The following is a 26,385-nucleotide window of genomic DNA, read 5'->3' on the forward strand; positions in this document are numbered from 1 at the left end:
AGCTGTAGGAATACATAAGAATACTTTATGTCAAGTACAAGTGACAAATACAGTGTACACCTTTAATTTAGTGCCCCTTGTAGGAATGTTACATGAGTCTTGCTGATAGCAGTGCTCGTAGCGCTGATAATGTATGTTGTGTAAGTTTTGGTTAGGAGTGAGTTGGGAAGAAGTAAACAACACAGTATTAGTATTTCAGGTGGAACAGAACTAAATTCTATTATATCAGTTTTGGTATAGAATTCAAATATCTGTCCCTCAAATGAGATGATTTGAATTTTATTTATATGAAATAGTTGCTAAGGGGCAGTACTACTTCAAGAGATACACTCTATTTTTCCTATATGATGTCATCTTTTTTTTTATGATGTCATCTTTTAAAAATCCTACCACACTTGCTAAGTTGATTACACAGACCATAATGGATCACAACTTGCACTTTGAATAAAGATGTTTCAGAGAGATGCTTGCCTATTACTTGGCCCTTAAAGTCCCTCTTCTCTTTAAAGACCTTCATACAGACACTGGCCATCTTCTGGGCAAACATCCAACTTTGAGTACTCAGAGATGCCTAAGATGCAGTAATCTGTTTTGTCTTGATTTGGTTCATCCCCTCCCTCACTTCTCCTTCCACTTGAACCTGGGTAATTCCTTTTAATTCCTTTCCCTCTGCTATTAAGTGTTTCTTGAAGTCCAGGGTTTCTTGTTCCTGTCAGAATATCCCAGATGTCTTTATTATGGATGCAATCAAGACATTGTAATGCACAATAAGGTGAATTAGATTATACTTTCCAGTTGTTAAGAACCTTATTGTAAAGCAGAGAGCTGCTCAGCATTTGAATATATATTCTGTGTACTCCTCAGGCACATGCAACCAAGGCAGACATTTTCTCCCCAGTCTCTGTGACCACTACCAAACTATTCCTTCACTGGCTTCCTCTAAAATAAAATTCAGTCAGCTGTTGTAGTGGTGATTTTATATTTTAAGCTTGTTGGCCAAATAGGACAGTTGCATGCTTCCCTTAATCTATTGGTCAGCCCTTTAGAGGAAGTTATTATAGGTCAAGAGTAAGTACTTGACCTATGTTACCTCCTTCAATATGTGCAAAAATATTTTATGAGATGGTAAATTACCTGATTAAATCATGTGTAGTTATTTGTCAGAGCTGTAGTGTGGACTCATAGTTATCAAGTTATAAATTGAGTATACCTCACTGGTTAATGTGCTCTGCAAAAATTAAAAGGAACATCTAGGTGGGCATGGTGGCACATGTCTTTATCCCTAGCACTTGGGAGGCAGAGGCAAGTGGATCTCTGAATTCAAGAGCATCATGGTCTGCATAGTGAGTTCCAGGAATGCTAATAGTATGTAGAGAGACCCTGTGTCGAAGAAGGCGGTGGCGGGAAGGTGGGGGAGAGGATATCATAGTTTACTTAACAAATAGGCAGCTTTTGTGTTGTTCTACACCCACTTTCCTTGAGGCAGTTTTATGGTATATAAGTATCCTTAAAATAATGCTGTTTGTGTTTTTTTGTTGCTGTGATAAAATTCTATGACCAAGGCGACTTACAGAGGAAAGAGACTTACAATTTAATTGGGTTTACAGATACAGAAGGTTAGAGTTTCATTATGGCAGAGAGAAGGCATGGCCATGGTGGCAGGTGGAAGGGACAGAGCTGATCATATTTCTGTTTACAAGCAGGAGGCAGAGAGAGTGTACTGGGGGTGGTGGGAGGCTTGGAACCTCAGGCTGGTCAGCAGCAGCAAACCTCCTCCAACCATCCCCCAATCCATCCCTGATAGCCACCACATGGGGACCGACTATTTAAATATATTTAACATTGGTCCTGATGATAGAATTGAATTTTTCTCTAGTTCTTGTGATAAAGTATCAATATTTTTTAAAAGATCTATACCATGTTCTTTGGTTAAAGATTTGCTTTATATTAGATTGTTGCAGTACCTTTTTCTGGTGAATTTTGTAGCAGAAATAAAGTGATGATTGATAAGTCAAAAAATAGCCTTTGGCGGCTATTCTCAGTCAAATCACCAGTGTCTTCTAGCATTTCTGGAAATTTATCACAGAAACAGATTTATGTACTTGACTGTTAATCACAATGCTATATGAAGAAAGATTAAGAACAAATGATGTGCTTGTTTTAATTACTTTTTGTTGCTTTGATGAAGCACTATGATCAAGGCAACTTAAGTTTTAATTTTAATTTTAAACTTAAGTGTTTAATTTGGCTAATAGTTTCGAACAGTTTGGAGCTCATGATGACAGAGCAAAGGAACAGCTGAGGGCTCACATTGTGACAAACACCCATGAGCAGAGCAAGTATGCACTGGGAACTGCAGACTCTTTCGGAACCTCAGAGCTTGCCCCTCAGTGACATAGCTCATCCAACAAGGCCATACTTTTTCTTTTTTCAGTTATTTTTTGAAAAAACTTTTTATTCTTTGTGAATTTTACATCATTCATCCCAATTCCTCTCATTTCCCCATCCCTTCATAGCTGCCCTCCACCCCTGCAACTTCCCCCCCCTTAGTGAAAACAAAAAATAAAAATAAAAGAGAAAAACAAAACAGAACAAGATCATCTTGCTATGTGGAAGCTGTGTTGTGTCCCACAGCGTACCCTTTTGCCCAAACAGCTTTTCTTGCAAATGATCATTGCAATGAGTCATTGGTCTGGTTTGAAGCCTCTGGCTTTTGTTATAGTCAGTACTAGATCCTCAACTGGGACTCTTATTGGAAATTCTGCTGTTGTCCTGTGTTGTAGAGATCCTACAGCTTTGAGTCTGCAGAATGGGACCCTTCATATACTCCAGCAGTTCATAGACAGGGTAGATGTTGGGGTGGATGAACTCAGAGTCCTAGATCTGGGTCTGGGAGGAAGCTGAGTTGGTCAGCCTGTCAGCTTTCCTGTGTCCATGCCACCAGGGCCAGCTCTCCCACTTTGCCCAGGTAAGGGGCAGGGCCACCTCTCCTTCACTCAGCTCATGTTGCCTGTCACAAGGGCCAGCTCTAGTGTGCTGCCCAGGTGAGGTGTGGCCTGCTCTTCCAAATGCTTCAGCCAGTAAGGGATGGGGCCAAAGGCCACACTTATTATTCCCTGCAAAAAGTCTACTAACTAGGGACTAAGTATTAAAATACATTAGCCTCTGGGAACCATTCTCATTCAACCACCATTATGCTTAAGGATAAAAAAATAATTAAAACATGGCACATCCACATCTTAAAATTGTTGGCTGTTTCTAATTTGCTTTTGAATATTTAATAGGGAGAAAATGTTCATAAAACAAGAAAATAATTAGTATAAAAACAAGTGATACTAGATGAAATAAAAGTTTTATGTCCATGTATAATAGAGGCAAATCTACAATAAGATGTTCCTGAATTGTAGGAGTGGTTTTAAAGATTTGTTTTTACTTCTATGTGTGTTTTGTGTGTGTCTGTATTCGTATGTGCATATGTATGGGTGCCTGAGGAGGCCAGGAGAGGGCATCAGAGATCCACCTGATGTTGGTGATGGGCGCTGAATTCTAAGGCTCTGTAAGAGCAGTAAGTTTTCCTAACTGCCGAGCCATTCTACAGCCATTATATGAATGGTTTCAAATGAGAAGAAAAAAATAACACACAAAGGATATCTTAGTGGAATTTCTTAGGAAGATTCAACTGTAATTCAAAGGTTTTCTTGAGATTTTAATTGGGGTGGGGTAGGACTTAACTTTTTTGTATTGAAGATGTAGTCATAGTAAGTTACTTGGGAATCTTTAGAATCTTACATATAAATAACCCTGATTTCTACATCCGTTATGTCTGTGACTATTACTAGATGTGGATTCAGTGTTAGGATCTTGGTAGGGGAAGCATTTGCAATAACTTAAAATCAGGCTAGGGTATAATAGTTCAATTGGTAGAGCATGCAAGAAGTTCAGTCTGATTCCCAGCGCTTTATTTATTTTTTTTTCCTTTTCTTTTCTTTTTTTTCCGGAGCTGGGGACTGAACCCAGGGCCTTGCGCTTGCTAAGCAAGTGCTCTACCACTGAGCTAAATCCCCAACCCGATTCCCAGCGCTTTATAAACTGGGTGTGGTTATGTGCTCACCATGCCTTGCTTTAATTTCGTTTTGGTGAACTCTTCTCTGTTCTTTGTGTCAGTAGAAATGTGCTTATTTGGAGACCAAATCTTTAAATAAAAGAGAATGGTGTTATGCTGTTAGAATAGATCTTTGATGTGTGATTAAATGCCTTATCCTGAGAAGATAATTTGGATGATGTGGTTAATAACAGTATGACTTGATGTTTTAATAAAAATTAATTTTAAATAATTAGGACATATTATGGTTAAATGTGAGTAAATAAAAGACTTCATTTTCTGCTTTAAATTCTTTGAATTAATTTTTAAGTTATTTTGAATGAAATGATCAGGCTTTTAAAACTCTCAGTTAATTATAATTACAGCATTAGCTTTTGTAAAATTTTCTTTTGTGGGCTGGGAATGCATTAAAACACTTGAGTGTTTTCATTGTGCCTACTGTTGTTAACTTCTGATTATGTAAACTATAACAACTAGACAGTACATAATATTGCCAGTTACCAAAAATGTTTCTTTTTTTCTGACTGTAAATTCAGTGAAGAAGAGGAGGAACTGGCACAGGCATGACTACACAGAAGTGGATGATGGCTCCAAACCTGTGCAAGCTGGAACTAGGGCCTTCGTTAAAGAACTACGTTCTCGAGTCTTCCCAAGGTATGGCTTAAACAAGATTTAACAGCATTGGCTGATAAAGTGGCATTGTCTAAAGTGGTCTTTTCGAATTTCGGGGGCTCCATGTCATTGGTGTCAGCTAGCTTTTCACTTTTTTCTGTAAAGGAAATAAAAAATATCAGGACATTACAGGGCATAGGTGTAACTAGGCTTAGGTTCATGGAACCTCTGCTATGTTTATGTACACTGTAAAAATACTCATCCCCAGAATTTGAAAATATACTGATTTGAAGCAGTTCTAAGTTTCTGATTCCTTCTGATAATGCACCTGCTGTTTTTCTCTGGCCTTTTCCTGTTTTGCATCCCTGTTCTTTTCAAATCATTGTATTGGCTGTCTGGGCCCGGGCCCACCAGAGGCACGAGTGATTGCCTAGCCTCTGATGGCATCAGGACTGAGCTCTTTCTTGATTCTTAAAATAATGGAGTATACTGAGCTGTCTAGGCTAAACGAGAGTGAGAAAGCGTTATAAAGCATTTAATCATGCTAATTCAGATCATTTCCTACTCACTGCCTGACATCTATTTAAAGAGATAATGCTTAATAGGCTTTTACACGAGATCATATCTCAGCTTGTTAAAGAGAGGAAGCACAATTTAAATTAAATCACAGTATCACATTCGGCCTGTTACGGAATTTTCTCTCAGATTTTGCATTAAAAACTTCTATTTTCCCTCGGTCTTTCCCTCTGCTTACCACCTTTTAGTCCTTAAACAGAATCGTGACGAAAAACTACCCACCATCCACATCTGCCTCCCTCGGGTTGGGTGAGACAGAGGAAATGCGGACCAGTGTTTCCAGGTGATTTTTGTTGAAGTAAGAGTCTTATTCTTGGGCCAGGATTGGTAGCATTTAATCCCAGCACTGGGGAGGCAGATGCAGGTGAGTTTGAAGCCAGCCTGGTCTACAGAGTTCCAGGACAATCATAGCTGCTACACAGAGAAACCCTATCTTGGGGTGGTGGGGGTGGTGGGCTTTGTTCTCAAGCTGTCAGTTACCAGTTTGCTTGTTTTCCTTTTTACTCAACAATGCTTGATTTTATTTTATTTTATTTCTTTTTATTTCACACAGCCACAGATTTTTAGTCTGGGCTTATTTACAGGTCTCAGGTGTTTTGTGTTTTCCTAAAAACCATCTATGCAAATTCGTGTCTGTGTGGGCAGACATTTTTCAGGGAGAGGAAATAAGGCTTTTACTTATTTCAAAGATTTGTGACTCTCAAAACATAGCATTAAGATCCATAGTAATTCATTCACTCTTCTGCTGAGGTAAACCCAGATGAGAATAGGTTACAAATAGGATCACAGATATCTAAACTATTATTGCTGTTAACTGAAGGGCTTCTTTTAACTAACTCTATAAGCTTTTGGTTATTTAAACCATAGCAAAATACTTATTGAATTAAACATAGTTGATGAAATGTATACAGGGTATATAAAATAAATTGAATAGGTTTTAATAATTCCTATGTAAGACATAATGTAAGTCAAGATTTTTTTTATTTCAAAACATTTATGTTTATGTGTATGTGTATAATTCTTTAAAAATGTAGTTGTGTTATGAATGGTATTATACAGTTTGCTTTTTTGTGATATATATCATAGGTACCTTTTCATATGAATACATAATTTGACTCTAACAGTTGTATTACATCTAACACTTTACATTCCTATGTGACCTATTATTTTATTAATTAAACATGAATTTTACTTTAAGAGTTCTGTGAAAGTTTTAAAGAGGAGAATTAGATTGAGAACCACTGAAATGAATGCTTCCACATTCTTTTCTCTAAGTTAATTCATTACCTAATAGGACTTTTATAAACAGCTTATCAACAAAAATGACATTTCATTCTTAACATTTTTCTTAGTGCCGATGAAGTCATTGTAAAGATGCATGGCAGTCAGCTGACACAAAGATATCTGGAAAAACATGGATTTGATGTCCCTATTATGGTCCCTAAATTAGATGACCTTGGACTCAGACTCCCTTCACCTGCTTTTTCAGTGATGGATGTGGAACGTTATGTAGGTACGAACTTGGTTCCTTAAGTACTTGCAAAAACACGGTAAAGCTGTTAGTCTTAGCAGTTTTGTTGTGGAATGGAAAATACCAGCTCTGCATGCTGGATGCTTCATAAGGGTCAGGAGAAGTAAAGTCAGAAATGCCTCTGTTGAAAGCAATTCCACAGACCTACAATGGTCAGAAAAGAATGAAGCATTTTACCTATTCTTGCTTTGTCAGCCTTATCCTACTGCTTTCTTAGTTATTAAATTGATATTTGTGCAGGAAAGACCATTACTGAAGGGCAGCCATAGATTTCAAGACATGAGAAACTGGATAGGTTCTAGGTATCTGTAGAATTGGGGGTGTAAATTCTGAGCTTGCTAGTCTTCTGGATCAAGGCAGCTCTTGATCTCTTTTAGAGGAGAGGCTATGAAAAAAGAAGGTTGAATTCAAACATGTATTTATGTTAATGACTTGGTGAATATTGCCATTTAATGATACCTGAACTGACTTGTAATTCTGAGACCCAAGAAAGTAAGAAACAAGGCAAAGATTACTGTTTGCCATATTCTTGAATTTTCCTTTCATTCACGCTCACAGACGAAGTTGACTCTATGTACATGCCATTTGGCAACAAAAAGAGGTGTTGAGACTCAGAACCCAAAGCCACCTGTCTCAAAACTGTGTTCACTACGACCTATTGTCTCCCCAGCATGTCATATTGAAGAAGCTGTCCCTTTATTCATTTTCACTAACTGTTTCATTTAGAAAAGTCCAGTTAAATACCCTGACTTCAGCGTTCATCTAAAATTAAATATATGATAAACTTGGAATAAGGCTTAGATTTAATTTAAACCTAACTGCCTACAAAGTAAATTGTTAGTTAATTTAATTATAGGAAAAGTTGTTCAAACTCCTTTATCCACTAAAGTGGCAAAGCATTGCAAAGTTAAGACAATAGCAGTACAACTATTATGTTTCCTATGAAGATAAAGAAACCTGTGGCAGTATTAACTAGTCTATCTGAAGTTACATTGACAAGAATGGAACACTTATTTTCTATTTCAGATTGGTTAACTCTTGCCATATTTTGCACCCAAACTCATTCTGTACTCCCTTTTAAAGGGGTTTTGTTTCCTCGGGTGCTGCCTCAGCGGTCTGCAAGCATCGTCTTGTGGTTTGATAGGGAACACTGTGAGGTGATCACAGCTCAGAATATGAGCATCCAGACCACACTACTATGAATTGGCTTTTGCTTGATGACCACTAACTCTTCAGGGAGAATATTAGAAGACATAACTAGTGAAGCAAAAATGATTTCCCCTGATGAGCTTGTTTACTGATCCCCTGGTGCCTCCTTTTAAAACTTACACTCTTTAGCATTATAGAAATTAAAGGGAAAAAGCCAGTCTTTTTTTATGCATGAGGAAACTGAAACCCAGGAGACAGTGAACAATTTTATATCCCAATTTATTGTTCTTTTGTTTTTGTCATTTTAAGCTACCCACAAGAAATCTTTTTTTTTTTTTTTTTTTTTTTTCCTTTTTTTTGAGTTGGGGACCAACCCAGGGCCTTGCTCTTTTTTAGGCAAGTGCTCTACCACTGAGCCAAATCCCCAACCCCTCACAAGAAATCTTCTATGTAGATTTATAGTTGACTTAATTAGTATACTAAGCAAATACGATTTTTAGTATTTTTATTTAGAGTATTTATGCAACTTTAAAGGCCAATAATAATATGACTGTAATTTTTTTTCTGCAGGTGGTGACAAAGTGATAGACGTTATTGATGTGGCAAGGCAGGCAGACAGCAAAATGACACTCCACAATTACGTTAAATACTTCATGAATCCTAACAGACCAAAAGTGTTAAATGTGATCAGCCTTGAATTTTCAGATACAAAGTGAGTATCTCTGCACAGTTTGCCTTAGCAGTCTGAATTTTAGCTAACCGTAATTTAATGATATTTTAGTAAGAAGCATAATTGTAACTTTTATAGCTATCCTTTGGAAGCCATGTTCTAAATTTCACTTTGCCAGGCTCATGAAATATTTAAAACAAGATGCAGCTGGGTATAGTGGCGCACACCTTTAATCTCAGCACTCAGGGTACAGAGGCAGGTGGATCTCTAGGAGTTCAAGGCCACCCTGGTTCCAGGACAGAGCTACATAGCGAAACCATGTCTCCAAAATGATGATGACGATGACAGCGACAACAACTATGACATAAAATTCATTTAAGTGCTTAAGTTTTATTAATCTTGAGTGCCATTTAATTGCTTTGCTTGGGTGACATGGGAAGAATTATTTTAAGAAGTCTTTAATTTGTATTATGTTCCTATGTATGTATGTCTTTTTCTTTTTTTAGGATGTCTGAATTGGTGGAGGTTCCTGATATAGCTAGAAAACTTTCGTGGGTGGAAAATTACTGGCCAGATGATTCAGTCTTCCCCAAGCCCTTTGTCCAGAAGTACTGCTTAATGGGAGTTCAGGATAGCTACACAGATTTCCACATTGACTTTGGTGGGACTTCAGTCTGGTACCATGTCCTTTGGGTAAGAGTGGGGTATTTCTTATTTTCTTATTAACAAAAACATGCCATATTTTTCTGGTAGGTCATTCATTTGCTCTATGTAACACTTGTAAATATTTAAATATTTTTCTGCTTCTTAAACATTTTCTGCCTTGGTGCTTTTTTCTTTTTTAAATTTCAGGTAATAGAAAAATCATTGAAAAATTTTTTTTTAATTTTATTTATATGAGTACGCTGTAGCTGTCTTCAGACACACCAGAAGAGGGCATCGGATCCCATTACAGATGGTTGTGAGCCACCATGTGGTTGCTGGGATTTGAACTCAGGACCTCTGGAAGAGCAGTCAGTGCTCTTAACCACTGAGCCACCTCTCCAGCTCATCACTGAGTTCTTAGACACCTATTTTGCTTCTGTATTTTAAGTTGGTTCCTGTTAGCCCTCCCCCCCCCTCTCCTCAGTTTGCATTAATCTCTGAACCAAATGAGAAGGAAAGAGCAAAATTACAGTGACAATTGCTTCTGGTCTAAAGAGTGAGACAAGTTGGATAAACCACAAATGTCTATAAAATTACTAATTCTTTTAGTTTTTATTTGTTCACTTTATCTAGAACTACATTGCCTAATAAACATCAGGTTTATGTAGCTAGATTTAAAATAATTAAAATTCAATATAATTAAAAATTGAGTTTTCATTCTCACTAATTATATTACACATAGATAATGACTTATATAGTGGAGACATGACTCTTGAAAAACAAACATTCCATCACTATTAAATTTATCTGTAAGTTATCTATAAAATCTTCTTGGTTCTGAGGGTGAATTTTGAGAGCTGATTGTGCTCAGACAGGAGCTTGTTAACATAATGGTTTGTGGTTCTTTACCTCATCTTTATCCTCTCTCTCTTAGTGCTTTCTTCGGTAGGATTGTTGACTCTGTGGAGGTGGGAGGAGTTTTAGTTGCTGTGAACTTGTTGATTAGTGAATTAGCTGCTTATCAGATATGTGATTTTTTTTTTAAACTTAAAATCTTACTAAATTTTAATTTATATCCTTTTATTGGGAAAATGAACCAATATAGGTCATCCTGAGATTGGCTTTTCTTTTTCAAAGTAGTATGATTACTTCCTTCTAGGGTGAGAAGATTTTTTATTTGATAAAGCCAACAAATGAAAATTTGGCACTCTATGAATCTTGGAGTTCATCTGTGACCCAGAGTGAGGTGTTCTTTGGAGATAAAGTAGATAAATGCTACAAATGTGTGGTAAAGCAGGGACATACTTTATTTGTTCCTACAGGTAAGGTTTTAATCTCATCTCCTACTTCCCCATGGTTGATTGTTGAGGGCTGGGCTGATCCAAGGCTTTCCCTGAAGCCCCGATTCGTGGAGAATGAACAAAGTTCGTAATCTAAAACCAGGAACATTCGTGGCGGAGCCAGAAATGGCCTGAGGCTGGGACTTTGGGGGAGTTGCTTTGGATCCTGAGAGCTGGACTCTTCTACCTTACAGGGCTATAGTTACCAATCCCAAGGCCACTGTGTGCTCTGTCTAACAAAGCTCTTGAGAGCTATGTTCCCCTTTTGTAACATTGTTTGATTAGTGCTTAGTTCCATTGTATAATAGTTGTTGCTGACTTTGTCCTATTTCTGCTCTGGAAATAGTATATATAAGATGCTGTACTTCTTAATAAGTTTGCTTGGCATAAGACAGAGCTTGTGCAAGACCCTCTGTCTTCTTTACCTTCTCATCTTCTGTTCACCTCCCACCTAGGACCTATTACTAAAAAACCACCTTCTGGTCTAGATCAGTTGATAGTCACATGGAGTCGGCTTGAAATTAAAACCAACTTTGGCTTTGATGTATTAAGAATGTAGCTTTTATGTCCTTACACAAGGAAGACCAAGAACTTTTTACTTGTTTACATTCCTTTACATTTGAGGACTTGATCACCATCCTATTAAATAGTACAGTTTAATGATTTTTTTATAGATTAGTATGATCATACAACCATCAATATCATCTAAGTGGAGAATAGTTTCATTGTGTTCAAAAGACACCTCATACCTTTTAACAGATGCTGCCATTCCCTGCTTCCTTGACTCACTGGCAACTGCTAATACACTTTGCATGCATTTGCCCATTTTGACAATTAATGTTTCCTTTTGTGTCTAGTTTCTTCCCTCTGTCTACTTTTCTATCTCTTCCGTTATGTTTTTTTGTTGGTTTGTTCAGTTGGTTTTTGTTTTTTGTTTGTCTGTCTGTTTGTTTGGTTGGTTTTTGGAGAGAGGGTCTCATATAACCCAGGCTGGCCTGGAACTTACTGTGTAGCTGAAAATGTCTTGCTTCTCCTGAATGCTGACATTATAGGCATGTGCTATCATGCTCAGCTGTGAGTAACTTCTTTTACTATATTTCCTAGGCTCATCCATGCCATAGAACACATAAAACAATCTTTTTTGGCATAACAATATTCCTTTCCAGGATATACCATAGTTTGCTTACCCTATTCATTAGTTGATGAACATTTGGGTTGATTTCACTTTTGTTTTTTTGAACAGTTGTACAAACTTTTATGTATAAACATGTTTCTGTTTCAATTCTTTGGAGTATATAACAGATAGAATTGTTTTGTTGTATTATTTATCAGTGCTTAATTCTTTGAGGAACTACCAAACTTCTCTGTACTTCATTCCTCAAGTACTGGTAGTGTTGGTTGGCAGTGTGAATGAGCATGCAGGCCGTAGACTCTCCGGGCCAGCGCTTTTGAGAACAGTGTTCTTCTGGCTGGGGTGACCTAATGGTTCTAGGGTTCACAGTGCTGTTACTACATGCCTTGCTCTTTACCCTGCCTCTGGTGTAGACTAATAAATGTAAGCTTGACTAAATGAATGGGTCATTATTTACAAGTATTAAGATTTATGTGTAGGTTTGAAAGGCTACCACCTTCAGACCCTCTCTTAGTGCTGCCATTTAATCATTTTTCCATTGAATCCTTTTTAAAATCTTGATGTTCGTAAATTATAGAATATCCTACATAAAAAATAAGCTTCTTTCAAAGTCAATTTAGTGACCTACTGTAGGATATAAGGAAGAAGTTCAAAGATAATTTATGAGAAAGTGTGCATGTACTCACTGCAATGTTAGAGGCACAAGTGCAAACCAGTACATGTGAGGTGGGGACAGCTGAAATTCATCAACATTGGTGTAGCTTGGGGGTCTCTCTAGCTTCATGGAGCATCAGGACTACCAGGAAAGCTTAGTGTAAATGACAGACTTCTGGGCCTTTCTCTTAATGTTTTGACACAGAATGGGCCTTATGGTTTGCATCTCTAAGAAGTCGCTGACTGATGATACTAGTCTGAAGACTGCATTGGGACAGTCACTGCTCTAAGCAATGGGCTTTTCCCCCGACATGATGATTAGGAACTTAAAGACTTTCTAAAAATAATGTTATTTTTTTCTAATGTCCAATGAAGTTGTATTCCCAGAAATAGTGCCAAAACCATGTATAACTACATTTTTTTAAATAATGGAATTTTAGTTTCTGGTCCTGATTACTAGATATGATTTATTACCTTTATGAATGCCCACCAGAATTTGTATTTTATGTCTTTATGTTATTTAAAAAGTATTTAAAAAGCTAGGTATAATCTATAGGAAATATCTCTCATTTTGAAACACTTTTCATGGGAAATAAGACATTTGATTGTCAGCATTTAATGTTTATAGGTTCAGTGTCCATCCATTTAGATGCTGGTGATCTGCCTTTCCTTCTTTTGGAGCAGCCTGTCACCTTGTGTTCCCTGATTGTCCCCTGCTTATTCCTTTCAGGGGATACTTCCTGGTGACACTTGGGGAGCATATTGCACTACTTACATTGATTTTTAATTTCAAATTTCACAAAATACACTTTTCTTTGTCTGTAAACTAGTATTGTGAGAATGATTAAATTAGTCAGGCTTGGGTATTACCTGTGGAGCTAGAACAATCCTTTAAGTCAGGATTGCTATCAGAATTCCTAGAACCATTAGGTCACCCCAGCCAGAAGAACACTGTTCTCAAAAGTGCTGGCCCGGAGAGTCTATGGCCTGCATGCTCATTCACACTGCCAACCAACACTAGCAACACTTGAGGAATGAAGTACAGAGAAGTTTGATAGTCCCTCAAATGGAAAATGTGCTTTCTTTTTTCTTTTTTTTTTTAAACATTTATTTATTATGTATACATCATACAGCTTTCTGCCTGCATGTGGCACCAGACCTGATTATAGGTGGCTGTAAGTCACCATGTGGTTGCTGGGAATTGAACTCAGGACCTCTGGAAGAGCAGTCAGTGCTCTTAACCTCTGAGCCATCTCTCCAGCCCCGAAAATGTGCTTTCTTAATTCAAACCAGATTTGACTAGCCTCAGAATAAAGTCTTTCATTGTAAAGGTGATTGTTTTTAAATTATACAAACAAAAGTAGACTTAGCACAAAGCCTAGCATATCATTGGCCTTTAATAAATACTTAAATGAGTGAGTCAGTCAGTTATAGTAATCACCAACCTCTTTAGTGCCAGGTTGAGAAGTAACTTGATATTGGTATTTGAGTTATTTATTTCACACGTAGATAACATCTGTTTAGTTTAGAGATTGAAACATCACCGATCTGTGTGTTTCAGGGTGGATTCATGCTGTGCTCACTTCTCAGGACTGTATGGCTTTTGGAGGTAACTTTCTGCACAACCTCAACATTGGCATGCAGCTCAGGTCTGTGTCACAGAACATTTATGCTTGTTATAAAAAAGTACAATACATTTTGAGATCCTGTGGAGACAGGCCTTGAAGAATTTTTAGGAATGGGAACTTTTGGAGGATCCTTCCAAATGTAAAATAAAATTAATAACTTGTTCAATATGATAACTCCCACATTTCAAATTTTATAAAATATACTTTATCTATAAACTAGTATTGTGAGAATGATTAAATTAGTCAGATTCGGGTATAATCTGGAGCTAGAACAATCCTTAAGTCAGGATTGCTATCAAAACACCTTTATATTTTGATGCCGGTAAAGGATGAACAGTTATTTCACTTTTTGATGACATCCGACCTTTGTGCTAACTTTGTCCCTTCACCGTACCTAGAAAGCGTATACTGTTAGCCACATTACATATAGTAACAATATTTCATGATGGATACTGAGTGATGGCTTAGAAAAGGGGAAGTACCTTTTGGAAAGCCATGGATCACTGGGATTCCCCGAACGTGGTGATTCCTGCAACTATGTGTGTACATGGCAGCCCTTAATGTTTTGGCCTTTGAAGTTAGCAAAAGAGATGTATAGGCTACAGAATAAAGGCTTTTAATCCATGATAGGTTGTACACCTACCCATATACGTTTTAACTATTTTGTACCTGAGCTATTTCTGGAACAGAGATGACTACTATATGTGCTGTTGTTAGGAATATATAACAGAAGACCAATATTGTGCAAACTATGGTCCCTATCTTTATACTTTGACTAGTGCCCAGTATGTTATTGATCTTTAATGCTTAGCAGAGCCTAAAGAGATTGTTGGTGGGTACTGCAGTGTTGTCCAACAAATGAACGTTTAGCTGCATTTTAAACATTGTTTTATTAGTGGAACTATCATAGAATCCCCCTTTGTTAAAATAAGGATACAAATTCCAGGAAGTGAAGTGATCTTTTACAATATCCAGTGTAACTTTTTTTCTTTCGAGACAGGGTTTCTTTGTGTAACCCTGGCCATCCTCAATTTACTTTGTAGACCAGGCTGGCCTGAAACCCAGAGATTTGCCTGATTCTGCCTCCTGAGGGCTGGGATCAGAGGCCTACACCACAACTATCAGCTAGCCCCAATGTAATTGTTAGTTAGTTAGACTATCAAAGTCAAATTTAGTAAAGTCATAGCTCAGTGTTGTCAAAAAATGATATTGTTAGGTAAGTATACAGTCCTTCATATTTATTATGGCCTGCTTATTTTCAATTGATTACCTTCGTTTAACTTTGAAATACTAACATTAATACTAACTGTTCTTCAAATTTCATTCATTTAGGTGTTACGAGATGGAAAAAAGACTAAAAACACCAGATCTTTTCAAATTTCCTTTCTTTGAAGCCATATGCTGGTTTGTTGCCAAAAGTTTGCTGGAAACCCTGAAAGGTAATGAGTGATTTGCACACTCTGTTCTGTGATAAGATGTATGATTACAGAGTCCTTTAGGGATACCTTTGGCAGATGTCATCCTCCACTTTAAAATTGTTTTATTTTTATCTGTAATTTGTGTGTGTGGGGGGGGGGGGGGGGGGTGGAGTTGCACATGTGAGTACAGTGTTGGGAACTGAACTTGGGTCCTCTGCAAGAGAAATACACTCTTTTTTTTTTTCCTTTTCTTTTTTCGGAGCTGGGGACCGAACCCAGGGCCTTGACGCTTGCTAGGCAAGCGCTCTACCACTGAGCTAAATCCCCAACCCCAGAAATACACTCTTTTAACTGCTGAGCCATCTCTAGTCTGGCTCCCTCCAACTCCCTTTTAAAATATGTATTTTCCCCTTCCTCCTGACAAGGATCTTTTTAGCACTTAGAGCAGTGTTTCTCAACCTTCTTTAATATACTTCCTCATGTTGTGGTGACTCCCCCATCATAAAAGTATTTTGTTGCTATGTAAAAACTGTAATTTTATTACTGTTATGAATCATACTGCAAATATCTGATATGCAGGATATCTGATATACCACCCAGTTAAAAGGGTGCATAATCCATAGATTGAGAATCACTACCTTAGAATATTTAGTGTATAACAATCCCCTACATATTACTGGGAAATAATCATTTCATTTAGTGGATGAACGGCCTGCATACATTTTAGTATTTTTCTCTCAAAAGTGTAGTTTGTGTCATAGACTATTTATTACCTAACTATACCTATTACCTAACACTTGTTCTGAGATACTTGTCTAAAACATTAGAGGGTGGAGGATTGGCATGGTGGTGCAGGCCTTTAGCCTTAGCACTCAGGAGGCAGAGGTAGGCAGCTCTTGAGTTTGAGGTAAGCCTGGTGTAGTGAATCCCAGACCAGCTGGGACCTCCCCCATCTCAATATAATTAAGAAAAGAAAGAGAAAGAAGGAAGGGAGGAAGAAAAAAAGAGAAAAGAGGGGGGAATGATTTGTGTGTTCTGAATGTTTGTGCTGTCAATCACCATTGTGACTGTTAGGCTAGCTAGTTCAATTGACATGTTAGTATGCAAACCAACTGAAGGAGAATATTTGTAGCTGGGCCCGACGGTACAAATCTTTAGTTCTACTCAGTCATTTGAGAGGCTAGAACAGTAGGATGACAAGATCAAGACCAGCCTGGGCAACTTAGTGAGACTTTGTCTCAAAGGAAAAAGAGGGCTGGGGATATAGTGTAGCTCATTAGTAAGCAGGACTGAGGCCCTATGCTCAATCCCCCTAACACACACACACACACACACACACACACACACACACACACACACACACACACACACACACTCACACACACACACAGAGCAATTTTAAAGAATCTTTTTATATTTAGACTTGAAGATCCTTTTTGTACAGGATACAACTTCAGATTTTGATATATTTGTATTTTGATTTAATGTCTGAGCAGTCAAATTGGAGATTCGAACTTCATTTTCTTTTTTTTCTCCATTCTCTGTGCTAGCTGGAATATAATTTGTCTTACTAGTTAATTTGCAAATGGTGAAACCTTTTAATACTTTTTTTATTATTTTATGTGTATAGATGTTTGCATGTATGTATGTTTGTACACCATGTGTACCTGATACAAGAAGAGGGCGTGAGATTGCTCAGAACTGGAGTTACAGGCAGGTATGGGCCGGCCACTGTCTTAGTTAGGGTTTTTGTGACTGTGAAGAGATGCCATGACCATAGCAACTCTTTTTTATAAGCAAAACATTTAACTGGGGCTGGCTTACAGTTCAAAGGTTAGTTCACTGTCATGATGGTGGGAGCATTATCGTTTGTAGGTAGACATGACACCTACATCTGGATCTGCAGGCATGGAAGAGAGACACTGGGCCTGGCTTGAGCTTCTGAAACCTCAAATCCTACCCCCAAACACACTTCCTCCAACAAAGCCATGTCTACTCCAATAAGGTCACACCTCCTAATATAATGCCACTCCCTGTGAGCCTTGGGACCCATTTTCATTCAAACCCCACAGCCACCATATGGGTGATGGGCACTGAACCTGGGTCCTCTGCAAGTGTTTTGCCATCTCTCTAGCCCCAAATGATGAACTATTGTAGTGTTAACTCTCAGGAGATCAGATGGTACAGTCATCTAGAGTCTAGACATCTATTTCTTTGTTCAGTTAATAATTAAATAAGAAGAAAAGATGAAAAAAAGTAACAACCAAAAGTGTAGCTTGGGATTGTTTCCCTCAAAAGAAAAGAAGGGGCTAGTAATACTGCTTAGTGGTAAGGTGCTTGCGATACGTGCCTGACCACCTGAGTTTGAACTCTGGAACCATATAGGAGTGAACGGTGAGAAGCAGTTAATTCTGCATTTGTACTATGACCTCACTCACATACAAAATTATTAAAAATACATTTACAAAGATTTTGTCTCTTAAATGGAAGGTGAGAACAATGGCTTTTGCACTACAGTGTCAGGATAGAGGCTGTGACAGTTTTAGTGGTGTGTATGATGGGTAGGGTCTCCAGATGACGAAGACTACACAAGAACAGCCTATGCTCTAGCAGTGAGTCTTCAGTGTAGACACCCGACTCTGTCAAGTATTGTTCTTGGCTAAAAGAATGGAAGTGGACTGGAGAGTCGTACTCATTTCTCAGCAACACGTTTTATTTTTTTGTTTTTGCTGTTTGTTTTTTGTTTTCTTCTCTTGAACATACTCTTCAAGTTCAAGTCTCAGAAAGCAAGAACATGTATCATACATTTGTAAAAATATTTTTGGAGGTCTTAGTTTTTTGAAAAAAAAAAGTAAGTCCTGAACTATCTAGGTAAGGGACTAAAAGTTATACTTGAGTGGTAGAGTACTTTTTCTTGAATCTTTCCTCTTATTTTGGCTCAGGGACCTCAAGAGTCCATCACTTGGTTAGCCAGAGGAAGCTCTACTAGTCCATGTTCATTCTGTTCATTCTGTCTATCCCTCCACCCAGATGTTTTTTTTTTTTTCTTTTCTTTTTTTTGGAGCTGGGGACCGAACCCCGGGCCTTGCCCTTGCTAGGCAAGCGCTCTACCACTGAGCTAAATACCCAACCCCCCCCCAGATGTTTTCTACTGAGGTCCACTAACCTTTGAGAATAAAATAGACATTTATCTGAGAGATGAAATCTTGTTACTAACTGTAGCAACAACTTAGTCTTAGAAATAACTAGTATTTTATCAAAACACATAAAACAGTTCAAAAATCTTGAGTGAGGTCTATCACATTCATAATTCAGGATTTTTTGTTCTTTTTTTAAACAGGTTCTCACTGTGTATGGAACTTACTGTGTAGACTAGGCTGGCCTCAAACTCAGAGATTAGTTTGCCTCTGCCTACCAAGGGCTGGGATTAAAAGCATGTGCATCACACTTGGCCCAACATTAAATTTTTTGAAGAATGATCATGGAGCACCTGCCCTTTTTTTTTTTTTAGTGTCTTTTACAATGTTGTTAAACCTTGCACTTGCATAGATTTATTCCTAGGTATTTTGCAGTTTAGTGTTATTATGAAAATAACATACTATTGTATATAATTATTCCCATGGTAGTACATGTAAAATTGCTATTTTCATATTTCAGAATGGTCAAATACTGGCAATTCCATATGGTTCAGCCTTATTGCAAGGGTCCAACCCAGGACCTTTTGCATATTAGGCAAGTCTTCTACCATTTAGCTATAATCCTAGCTCTGAAACAGCATTTGTCAAAGCATCAATTACTTTGTTTTTGCTTATCTTGAGTAGAGAGTACCTTGTGACCTTCTTTAACTAGGTGCACAAAGTGTGTGTGTGTTGGCTGTCATTATAGGCATTCATTCTGGAGATAGGAATGGCTAGTTGTTACCTCACAGTACATTCTTTACCACTAAGCTTTTACTTCCAGTTTATTTTGTGGACTGTTTGCCAACCCTGATGCTGTAACACTTGTTATGATATGGGTTAAGTGAGTATAAATAGCATGAACCTCCAGATTGTATTTCATACCAGTGATTATAACAGCTATTGAAATATTTTGCTTTTGCATTAACTTACCTAAATTTTGACCACATATAAAATTACCACACTTGAGTTTTTAATCATTCTCTTTTAAAACAAAAAAGCATTTATATATGTGTATATATAAATCTATATATGTAACAAGGTTACTGAATAAAAAAATTGGTATAAAAATTATTTTCTACAGTCTTGTAAAAAGGTTCTTTTATTTGCTTGATGTAATCCTCCATTGGCTAACCTAGGCCTAATCTGGATGCTCCTAGCCTCTGTACAATCTAATCTAGGCCTAGAATGTTTTCAGTCTCCGAGACTTGTTGCTGAATAAGCTCACCCTTTTCTTGTTCTGAACCCTGGCTGGCTGGATCAACTCAACTGTTCTGGTTCAAACTCCTCTCCAAGCTGACTGATTCAATCTGGCTTCTCTCTCTCTTGGCCACTCCTGAGTTGTTCTGCTTGGCCTTATATTAACTTTAGCAATCCTTGTTCTCTTGCTTGTTCTGTCTTTACCTGCATCTAGCTTGTTTGCTTTCTGTAACTTGTATAAAACTGTTCCTTCTCCCTCTCTGTGCTGCTCTACTGTCCCTCTCAACTCTGCTGTACAGCTCTCCAGGAACTTTACTGTATCCCTGGACTGTACTTTCTCCTTTCCGTTTTCTCCCCCTTTTTATGATCCTGGGGTATAGATGATTCTGTAAATGTGCTGAGTATGTCTGAAAAAAATGTGCATTTTGCAATTCCTAGGTATACTATTCTATTTGATTGTTGAATCAAATGTTATATTTGCTTGAATTGAATTACCTTTTTTTCAGTCCACTTTATTATTTTTGCTAGAAATAATCCACTGTGATTGTGAAATTGCTTATAGTATTTTGTAGTTTTATCATGTTTTCTATATTTCAGGCTTGTTATTGTGCAAATTTTAAATGTTTTTCTAGCAAGTTGAATGTTTGAATGTGTTGAAATGATGCTTTATTAATATATTACTTTGGCTATCTCTACTTTATTTTGAAAGCTTGGCATCTTTTTCCCACTTTTTTGTGGGTGGGTTTCAAGACAGGATTTCTCTATGTAGCCTTGGCTGCCTGGGTAAATTTTTTTTTTTTACACTTCAGATTTTAATTCCCCTCCCAGTCCACCCTCTAACTGTTCCACCCCACCAGACCTCCCCACTCCTTGGGGCCTCCAGTCTCTTGAGGGTGAGGTGCATCTTCTCTGACTGAACCCAGACCCAGGAGTCCTGTGCTCTATATGTATTGGGGGCCCTCATCTCAGCTGGTGTATGCTGCCTGGTTGGTGATCCAGTGTCTGAGAGATCTTAGGGGTCCAGGTTAATTGAGACTACTGTCCTCCTACAGGGTCGCTCTCCTCCTCAGCTTCTTCCAGCTTTTCCCTAATTCAACCGCAGGGGTCAGCAGCTTCTGTCCATTGGTTGGGTGTAAATATCTACATCTGACTCTTTCAGCGGCTTGTTGGGTCTTCTGGAGGACAGTCCTGATAGGTCCCTTTTTGTGAGCACTCCACAGCCTCAGTAATAGTGTCAGGCCTTGGGGCCTACACTTGAGCTGGATCCCACTTTGGGCCGGTCACTGGACTTCCTTTTACTCAGGCTCTTCTCCATTTTTGTCCTTGCAGTTTTTTCTAACTAGGGATCTAGCTTAGTGGCAAGATCATTTCTCTTTTATAAACTTTACAACACTTTTAACTTCCTTTCCTGTCCCACTTTATTCCAACAGAATTGAAAGAAGATGGTTTCCAGCCTCAAACTTACTTAGTCCAGGGAGTGAAAGCGCTGCACACTGCTTTAAAGTTATGGATGAAAAAGGAAGTAAGTTATTGCTGGGCTTTTGTTTTAGTTTTAGGGGTTTTGGTTTGGTTTGGGTTTTTTGGTGTAAGATTAAGAAAACAACTTTGGTTGTGTGGGTAGCATTTATATGCCAGTTGTAAAAGGAATGGAAATTGTACTTTATATGCAGTTTGAACTCTATGATATATACAGACGTACTCATTCTGGTTATAGAATAAAGAACTTTAGCTTTTCTTTATTCTTGAAAAAAATAAAATGCAAGTATATTTAAGACACTAAGAAACAAGCATGCAAATAGAGTAAAGAAGAAGCCATGTTGAGCTCTTAGCAAAGCACTGGGCTTTGTCTTTCCATGTATGGTCTCATTTAGTCTCAGAGCAGCTGTATGGGGTCTGGGTGCTGCTGCTGTCCCCATGTAAGTAACTTTTCCAAGAGAGCTGGCATGGCTAGCATGTGAAGCTGGGCTCCGAGACTGCAAGTTCCTGCTCTGTACCACTATGGTAGATTTATATAAAAATGAGGGAAAGGAAGGGGCAGGACCTCGTCATGGGTCAATTGTTTGCTGTTATCCAAGCCTTTTTCTAAGAGTTCATCCAAATCTGCATTTGGAGTTAGTGTTTACTTTCCTTATGCTTCTGTAGCATGTCTTTACACACTTTGATTAAAGATTAATGTTTCCATTGTCTCCTTCAAATAAGCTTTTGAACTCTTACTTCAACCCCATGTTATTTCACACACAATACTAAATAATATAAATGATAATTTGTGTGTATTGATGATTTCCAGATTTGATATCAACTAAAAACAAAATCTTGCTATTAAAGGAAACGAAGAGAGCCAGCAAGATGTTGGGGTCTAGGAAGCATCTGCTGTGTAAGCATGCAGACAGCTCAATCCCAGGGACCAATGGAGAGGTTGAAAGAAACTCCACAAACTTGTACTCTGACCTCCACACATGTGCCTTGGCATATACACAACAGACACACAAACACACACACCACCACCACCACCACCACCACCACCACCACCACCACCACCATAAATATTAAAAAGGATGTATTTGGGGAGCAAAGGCTGTCGTCCTTGCAGCTTCATGTTCCTTTTATGTTAGAATTATTGCTACAGCTCTGTTAGGGCAAGGTACAATAGAAACATACAGGAAAGTGAAACCAGGCCTACCACTGTTAGATTTTATATCGTGTGTATGAGGAGGAAAAGCATAAGCATTGTACTGTTATGTAAGTGATAAAGTGAAAGCTGTGTGCCTTGTCTCTTGGTAGTATGCTGTATCCCTTTTTTATTACCTAACCCAGTGTCTCAGTTCTCTCAGTTGTAATGTGGCAATAATTATCATAACTTGTAAAAGGTTGAGCAAATCTGAAGTACCTCCAAATCTAAAGTATATCCCAAGTATCTCAGATGATGGATATCCAACCTGCAAGTATCTGTGTCACTCTGATATTGAGGGGATTAATGAGTTCATGCTTACCAAGTGTACGTAACAGTAACAGAACACAGAGTTAGCACTAATCTATATTACTGTTGTTAACTAATTTGTTTCAACAAGTTATACTACTAAAAACAAGTCTGAAAGTCCCATGCCTTTAAACCCAGCACCCGGGAGGCAGAGGCAAGAGGATCTCCGAGTTCAAGGCTAGCCTGGCCTACAGACGGAGTTCCAAGATAGCCAAGGCTACACAATGAAACCCTGTTTCGAAAAACAAAAAAGTCTGCTATAAACAAAAAAATAGAAATTAGTATCAAAAAATAAAATGTTATTAGATACTGAGATTAATACTTGTAATTAGACATAAAAATAGTATTAGTTTATAGTTAGTAGATTTGGTCATTTACTAATTAATTTCTTGTTCCTGTTAACAGTATCTTTTTTCTCATTTGCTTTTGACTATTAAACTTTTAACTCAAATTTATTCAAATTATACATTCCATTAAAAACAAGGATTACTTAGTACCAGTATTCCCTCCCTATAATAAGCCTTATGTATTTTGAGTAAAATATTAGGGTTAATTTCTTTATTACTAGTTGTAGTTAGAATCACAGCAGGATTTGAGGTGTAAAGTACATTATAAATAAGATTCACTGTGAGAGAGAAATCCATTTTAACCTTTTTTCTTTTTGGTTCTGGTTTTTGGTTTTTGAGACAGGGTTTTTCTATATATCCCTGGCTGTTCTGGAACTCACTCTGTAGAGCAGGCTGGCCTTGAACTCCCAGGTGCTGGGATTAAAGGCATGTGCCACCACTAATCGGCTACAATAATGTGGTCTCCTTAGGTGACATTCTACCCAGTATATAAACTCTTGAAAACTGATTAATATTATCTGGTAGTGTCTTTAAAATACAGAGAACTTTATAAAGTAGACTGAGCTTTTTATATTTAATTGACTTTGGTTTTCTTATCTTTATTGCTTCAAATACAGCTTGTATCTGAACATGCCTTTGAAATTCCAGACAATGTTAGACCTGGACATCTTATTAAGGAACTTTCTAAAGTAATTCGAGCAATAGAGGTAAGAATAGCGATGATCTTGTGTCTGCCTTGCTATCTGCCTTGAGAACCAAATAGGTCAGCCACTGTGCTATGGATATTTAACCACTGACACAGTGAAGAAACAGGATGAGCCAAATTAGCCTTACAGATTTTAGGTCTCTGATGTCTTACAGAGAAATTTAGAGTATTGTGTTATTATAAAACAACAGAGGCAGTTCCAGTTACTATAAATTCTTTTAGATTCCTACAAAAGTTCAAACAAAAGTTTATGTTTAGATCTATTTAGTTTTAATTACCAAGAGACAAATGTCTGTGAACTACTTAGAGGAAGGTATAAAACAGTGATTGAGTGAAGCTGGGTTGGAAAGAATAATTCGGGAAGTCGTTGGCCAAAAAGACTGGAGCACCTGAGAGGTTAATGACATTGATAAAAGCCCATAAAAATATGTGACGGAGTGTTTTAAGTTATTGGAGAGCTTTTGTTGGTATTGAAAAAGGGGGTTTTCATTAAAACAGTTCTTCAGGAAAGTAGTTTGGTTAGTGTGTAGTTTGAAATAAGAGGAAATTCATTGGAAGCCGTCTTGTAGCTTAACATGTTACATTAGGACTGTTTGTAGAATGGGAGAGGCTGGAGACATAGTTCTGCAGTTACAGGTCAGCTTATAACCAATGTCAAGAATGAAAAGCATTATACATCTACAAAATGGTAATCATCTCTTTGTTCTTGGTGTTGGGGACTGAACTTAGGGCCTTGTGCTTGTCAAGCATGTACTCTCCACCACTGAGCCAAATCTCCAACCCTTAAGAAAGCCACAATGTCAGGTTAACTATCCATGGATATAGTAGTTTGTATATTTTCAGATGTAGTAAAAATATACTAAAGAGTTGATGGTAATGGCATGTAAATGCATCCCCAATCAAAAATTTATCACATATAAAATATATAAACATGTTTAAAAAATATATGGAATATTATCTGTAACTATATGTGCATATATGTGTGTCTCATGCACAGTAAAACCAAAACAGAATAAACTCAAAATTAATAGTTGAGTAAACAGAAGTGTCATTTCTGAAGATGCCAAACTCTAATTTAATATTATGGATCTTAGATGGAAGATCAGTGTAGTGGTGCGTACTTGTAATCCTAGCACTTAGGAAGCTAAACCAAGCTCCCTCCTACCACCCCCACAAAAAAAATCTTCTCCAAATAACACAACACAAGGAAATGTATTGTTCACAAAATGTGTGGATGAAAGGGGAATAAAGGCATCTGGAAATCTGAGGCTTAACTTTGTCTTAAATAATTAAGTAGAATGTACTTTGATTTCTAAACTATTTTTATGGTCGATTGTTTAGTTAGGTATATGTATAGAAGCCTTTTTATAAAACACGCTCTGCATTTAATTCTTACAGGAGGAAAATGGCAAACCAGTTAAATCTCAGGGAATCCCTTCTGTGTGTCCAGTTTCACGGCCTTCAAATGACGCATCTCCACCTGGTCATTCCCGGAGAAAGATGAGGAGACTTCGAGATCATAATGTCCGAACTCCTTCTAACCTGGACATCCTTGAGCTTCATACAAGGGAAGTCCTCAAAAGATTAGAGATGTGTCCATGGGAGGAGGCAAGTATATCAGGATGGAAAAAGCACTCGGATCGTACATGTAGCAACCCAGCTGGTTTCTACTGTAGATTTCTAGATACTGATATTTTTGTCTATGGGAGACCATGAAGTCTAGTCTTTCTAGCCAACAGTGCCTAGATTTCATTAATTTGCTGACATGTTGTTTAGAACTCAATAAATAAAATTATTAAGTGTTTATCCAAATAATCATGTGCTCTTCTGGACTCTGAAAAAGATGCCAGAACAAGGAAACTCGCCTTTATGTAGGTCTGTCTTATCAGAGTCTTAGTTGGAAGATAGGACATAGATTAAAATAGTAGCATTCAAGATGGGCATGATGGTACATGCCTGAAATCCCAGCACTTGGGAGTTTGACGTAAGAGGATTGCTACAAGTTAAGGCCAGCCTGGGCTACACAGTGAAACCCTTTCTCAAACAAACAGCAGCAACAAAATATGTGTTTCCAATGCCGAGTGTTTTGAGGGAGCCCCAAAATAGTAGTAGCTGGCTGCTTGTTGCTGAAGTGCTCATAATACCTTTCAGGGGTTGATGTTTGAACTAACAGAAATAAACACACAATATTGCTAGCCAGGGAAGATAAATACAGAAAGCCTGTCCTTGAACCAACAGCAACCAATTCAACAATCAGAATGGGAGACTTAGAATAAATCTGTTTAAGTTGGAGAAATTCTGGTATACTGGACAGAGGCAGGAGAGTGTGGAGTAGTGGTACCTTTATAAACCATGCTACTGAGTTTGTGATAGGATTTGCACCATCCATAATTTTACATCATAAGTAGAGGATTGACAGTTAATTCAAAGAATGATAGAGGTATTGCTGACTTAAAATACTAAAAGTTACATAGATATTACAACCTTACATATTTTTATATTTGATATTATGTTGTTTTAAG

At 37.7% G+C, this 26,385-nt stretch overlaps 1 protein-coding gene across 1 annotated transcript in view; it reads left to right on the top strand.

Annotated features, from left to right (window-relative positions):
• Kdm7a (lysine demethylase 7A) overlaps positions 1-26,385 on the top strand; it is a 64,675-nt gene that overhangs the window by 25,156 nt on the left and 13,134 nt on the right. The window contains exons 3-12 of the mRNA XM_032906712.1: positions 4,639-4,756; positions 6,643-6,803; positions 8,541-8,682; positions 9,147-9,333; positions 10,445-10,607; positions 13,973-14,060; positions 15,372-15,478; positions 21,264-21,355; positions 23,775-23,864; positions 25,262-25,471. Coding sequence (XP_032762603.1) covers positions 4,639-4,756; positions 6,643-6,803; positions 8,541-8,682; positions 9,147-9,333; positions 10,445-10,607; positions 13,973-14,060; positions 15,372-15,478; positions 21,264-21,355; positions 23,775-23,864; positions 25,262-25,471 — 1,358 coding nt within the window. The remainder of the gene's footprint in view (positions 1-4,638; positions 4,757-6,642; positions 6,804-8,540; positions 8,683-9,146; positions 9,334-10,444; positions 10,608-13,972; positions 14,061-15,371; positions 15,479-21,263; positions 21,356-23,774; positions 23,865-25,261; positions 25,472-26,385) is intronic.

This window comes from Rattus rattus, chromosome 6 (assembly GCF_011064425.1).
Source record: "Rattus rattus isolate New Zealand chromosome 6, Rrattus_CSIRO_v1, whole genome shotgun sequence".
Taxonomy (NCBI): Eukaryota; Metazoa; Chordata; class Mammalia; order Rodentia; family Muridae; genus Rattus; species Rattus rattus.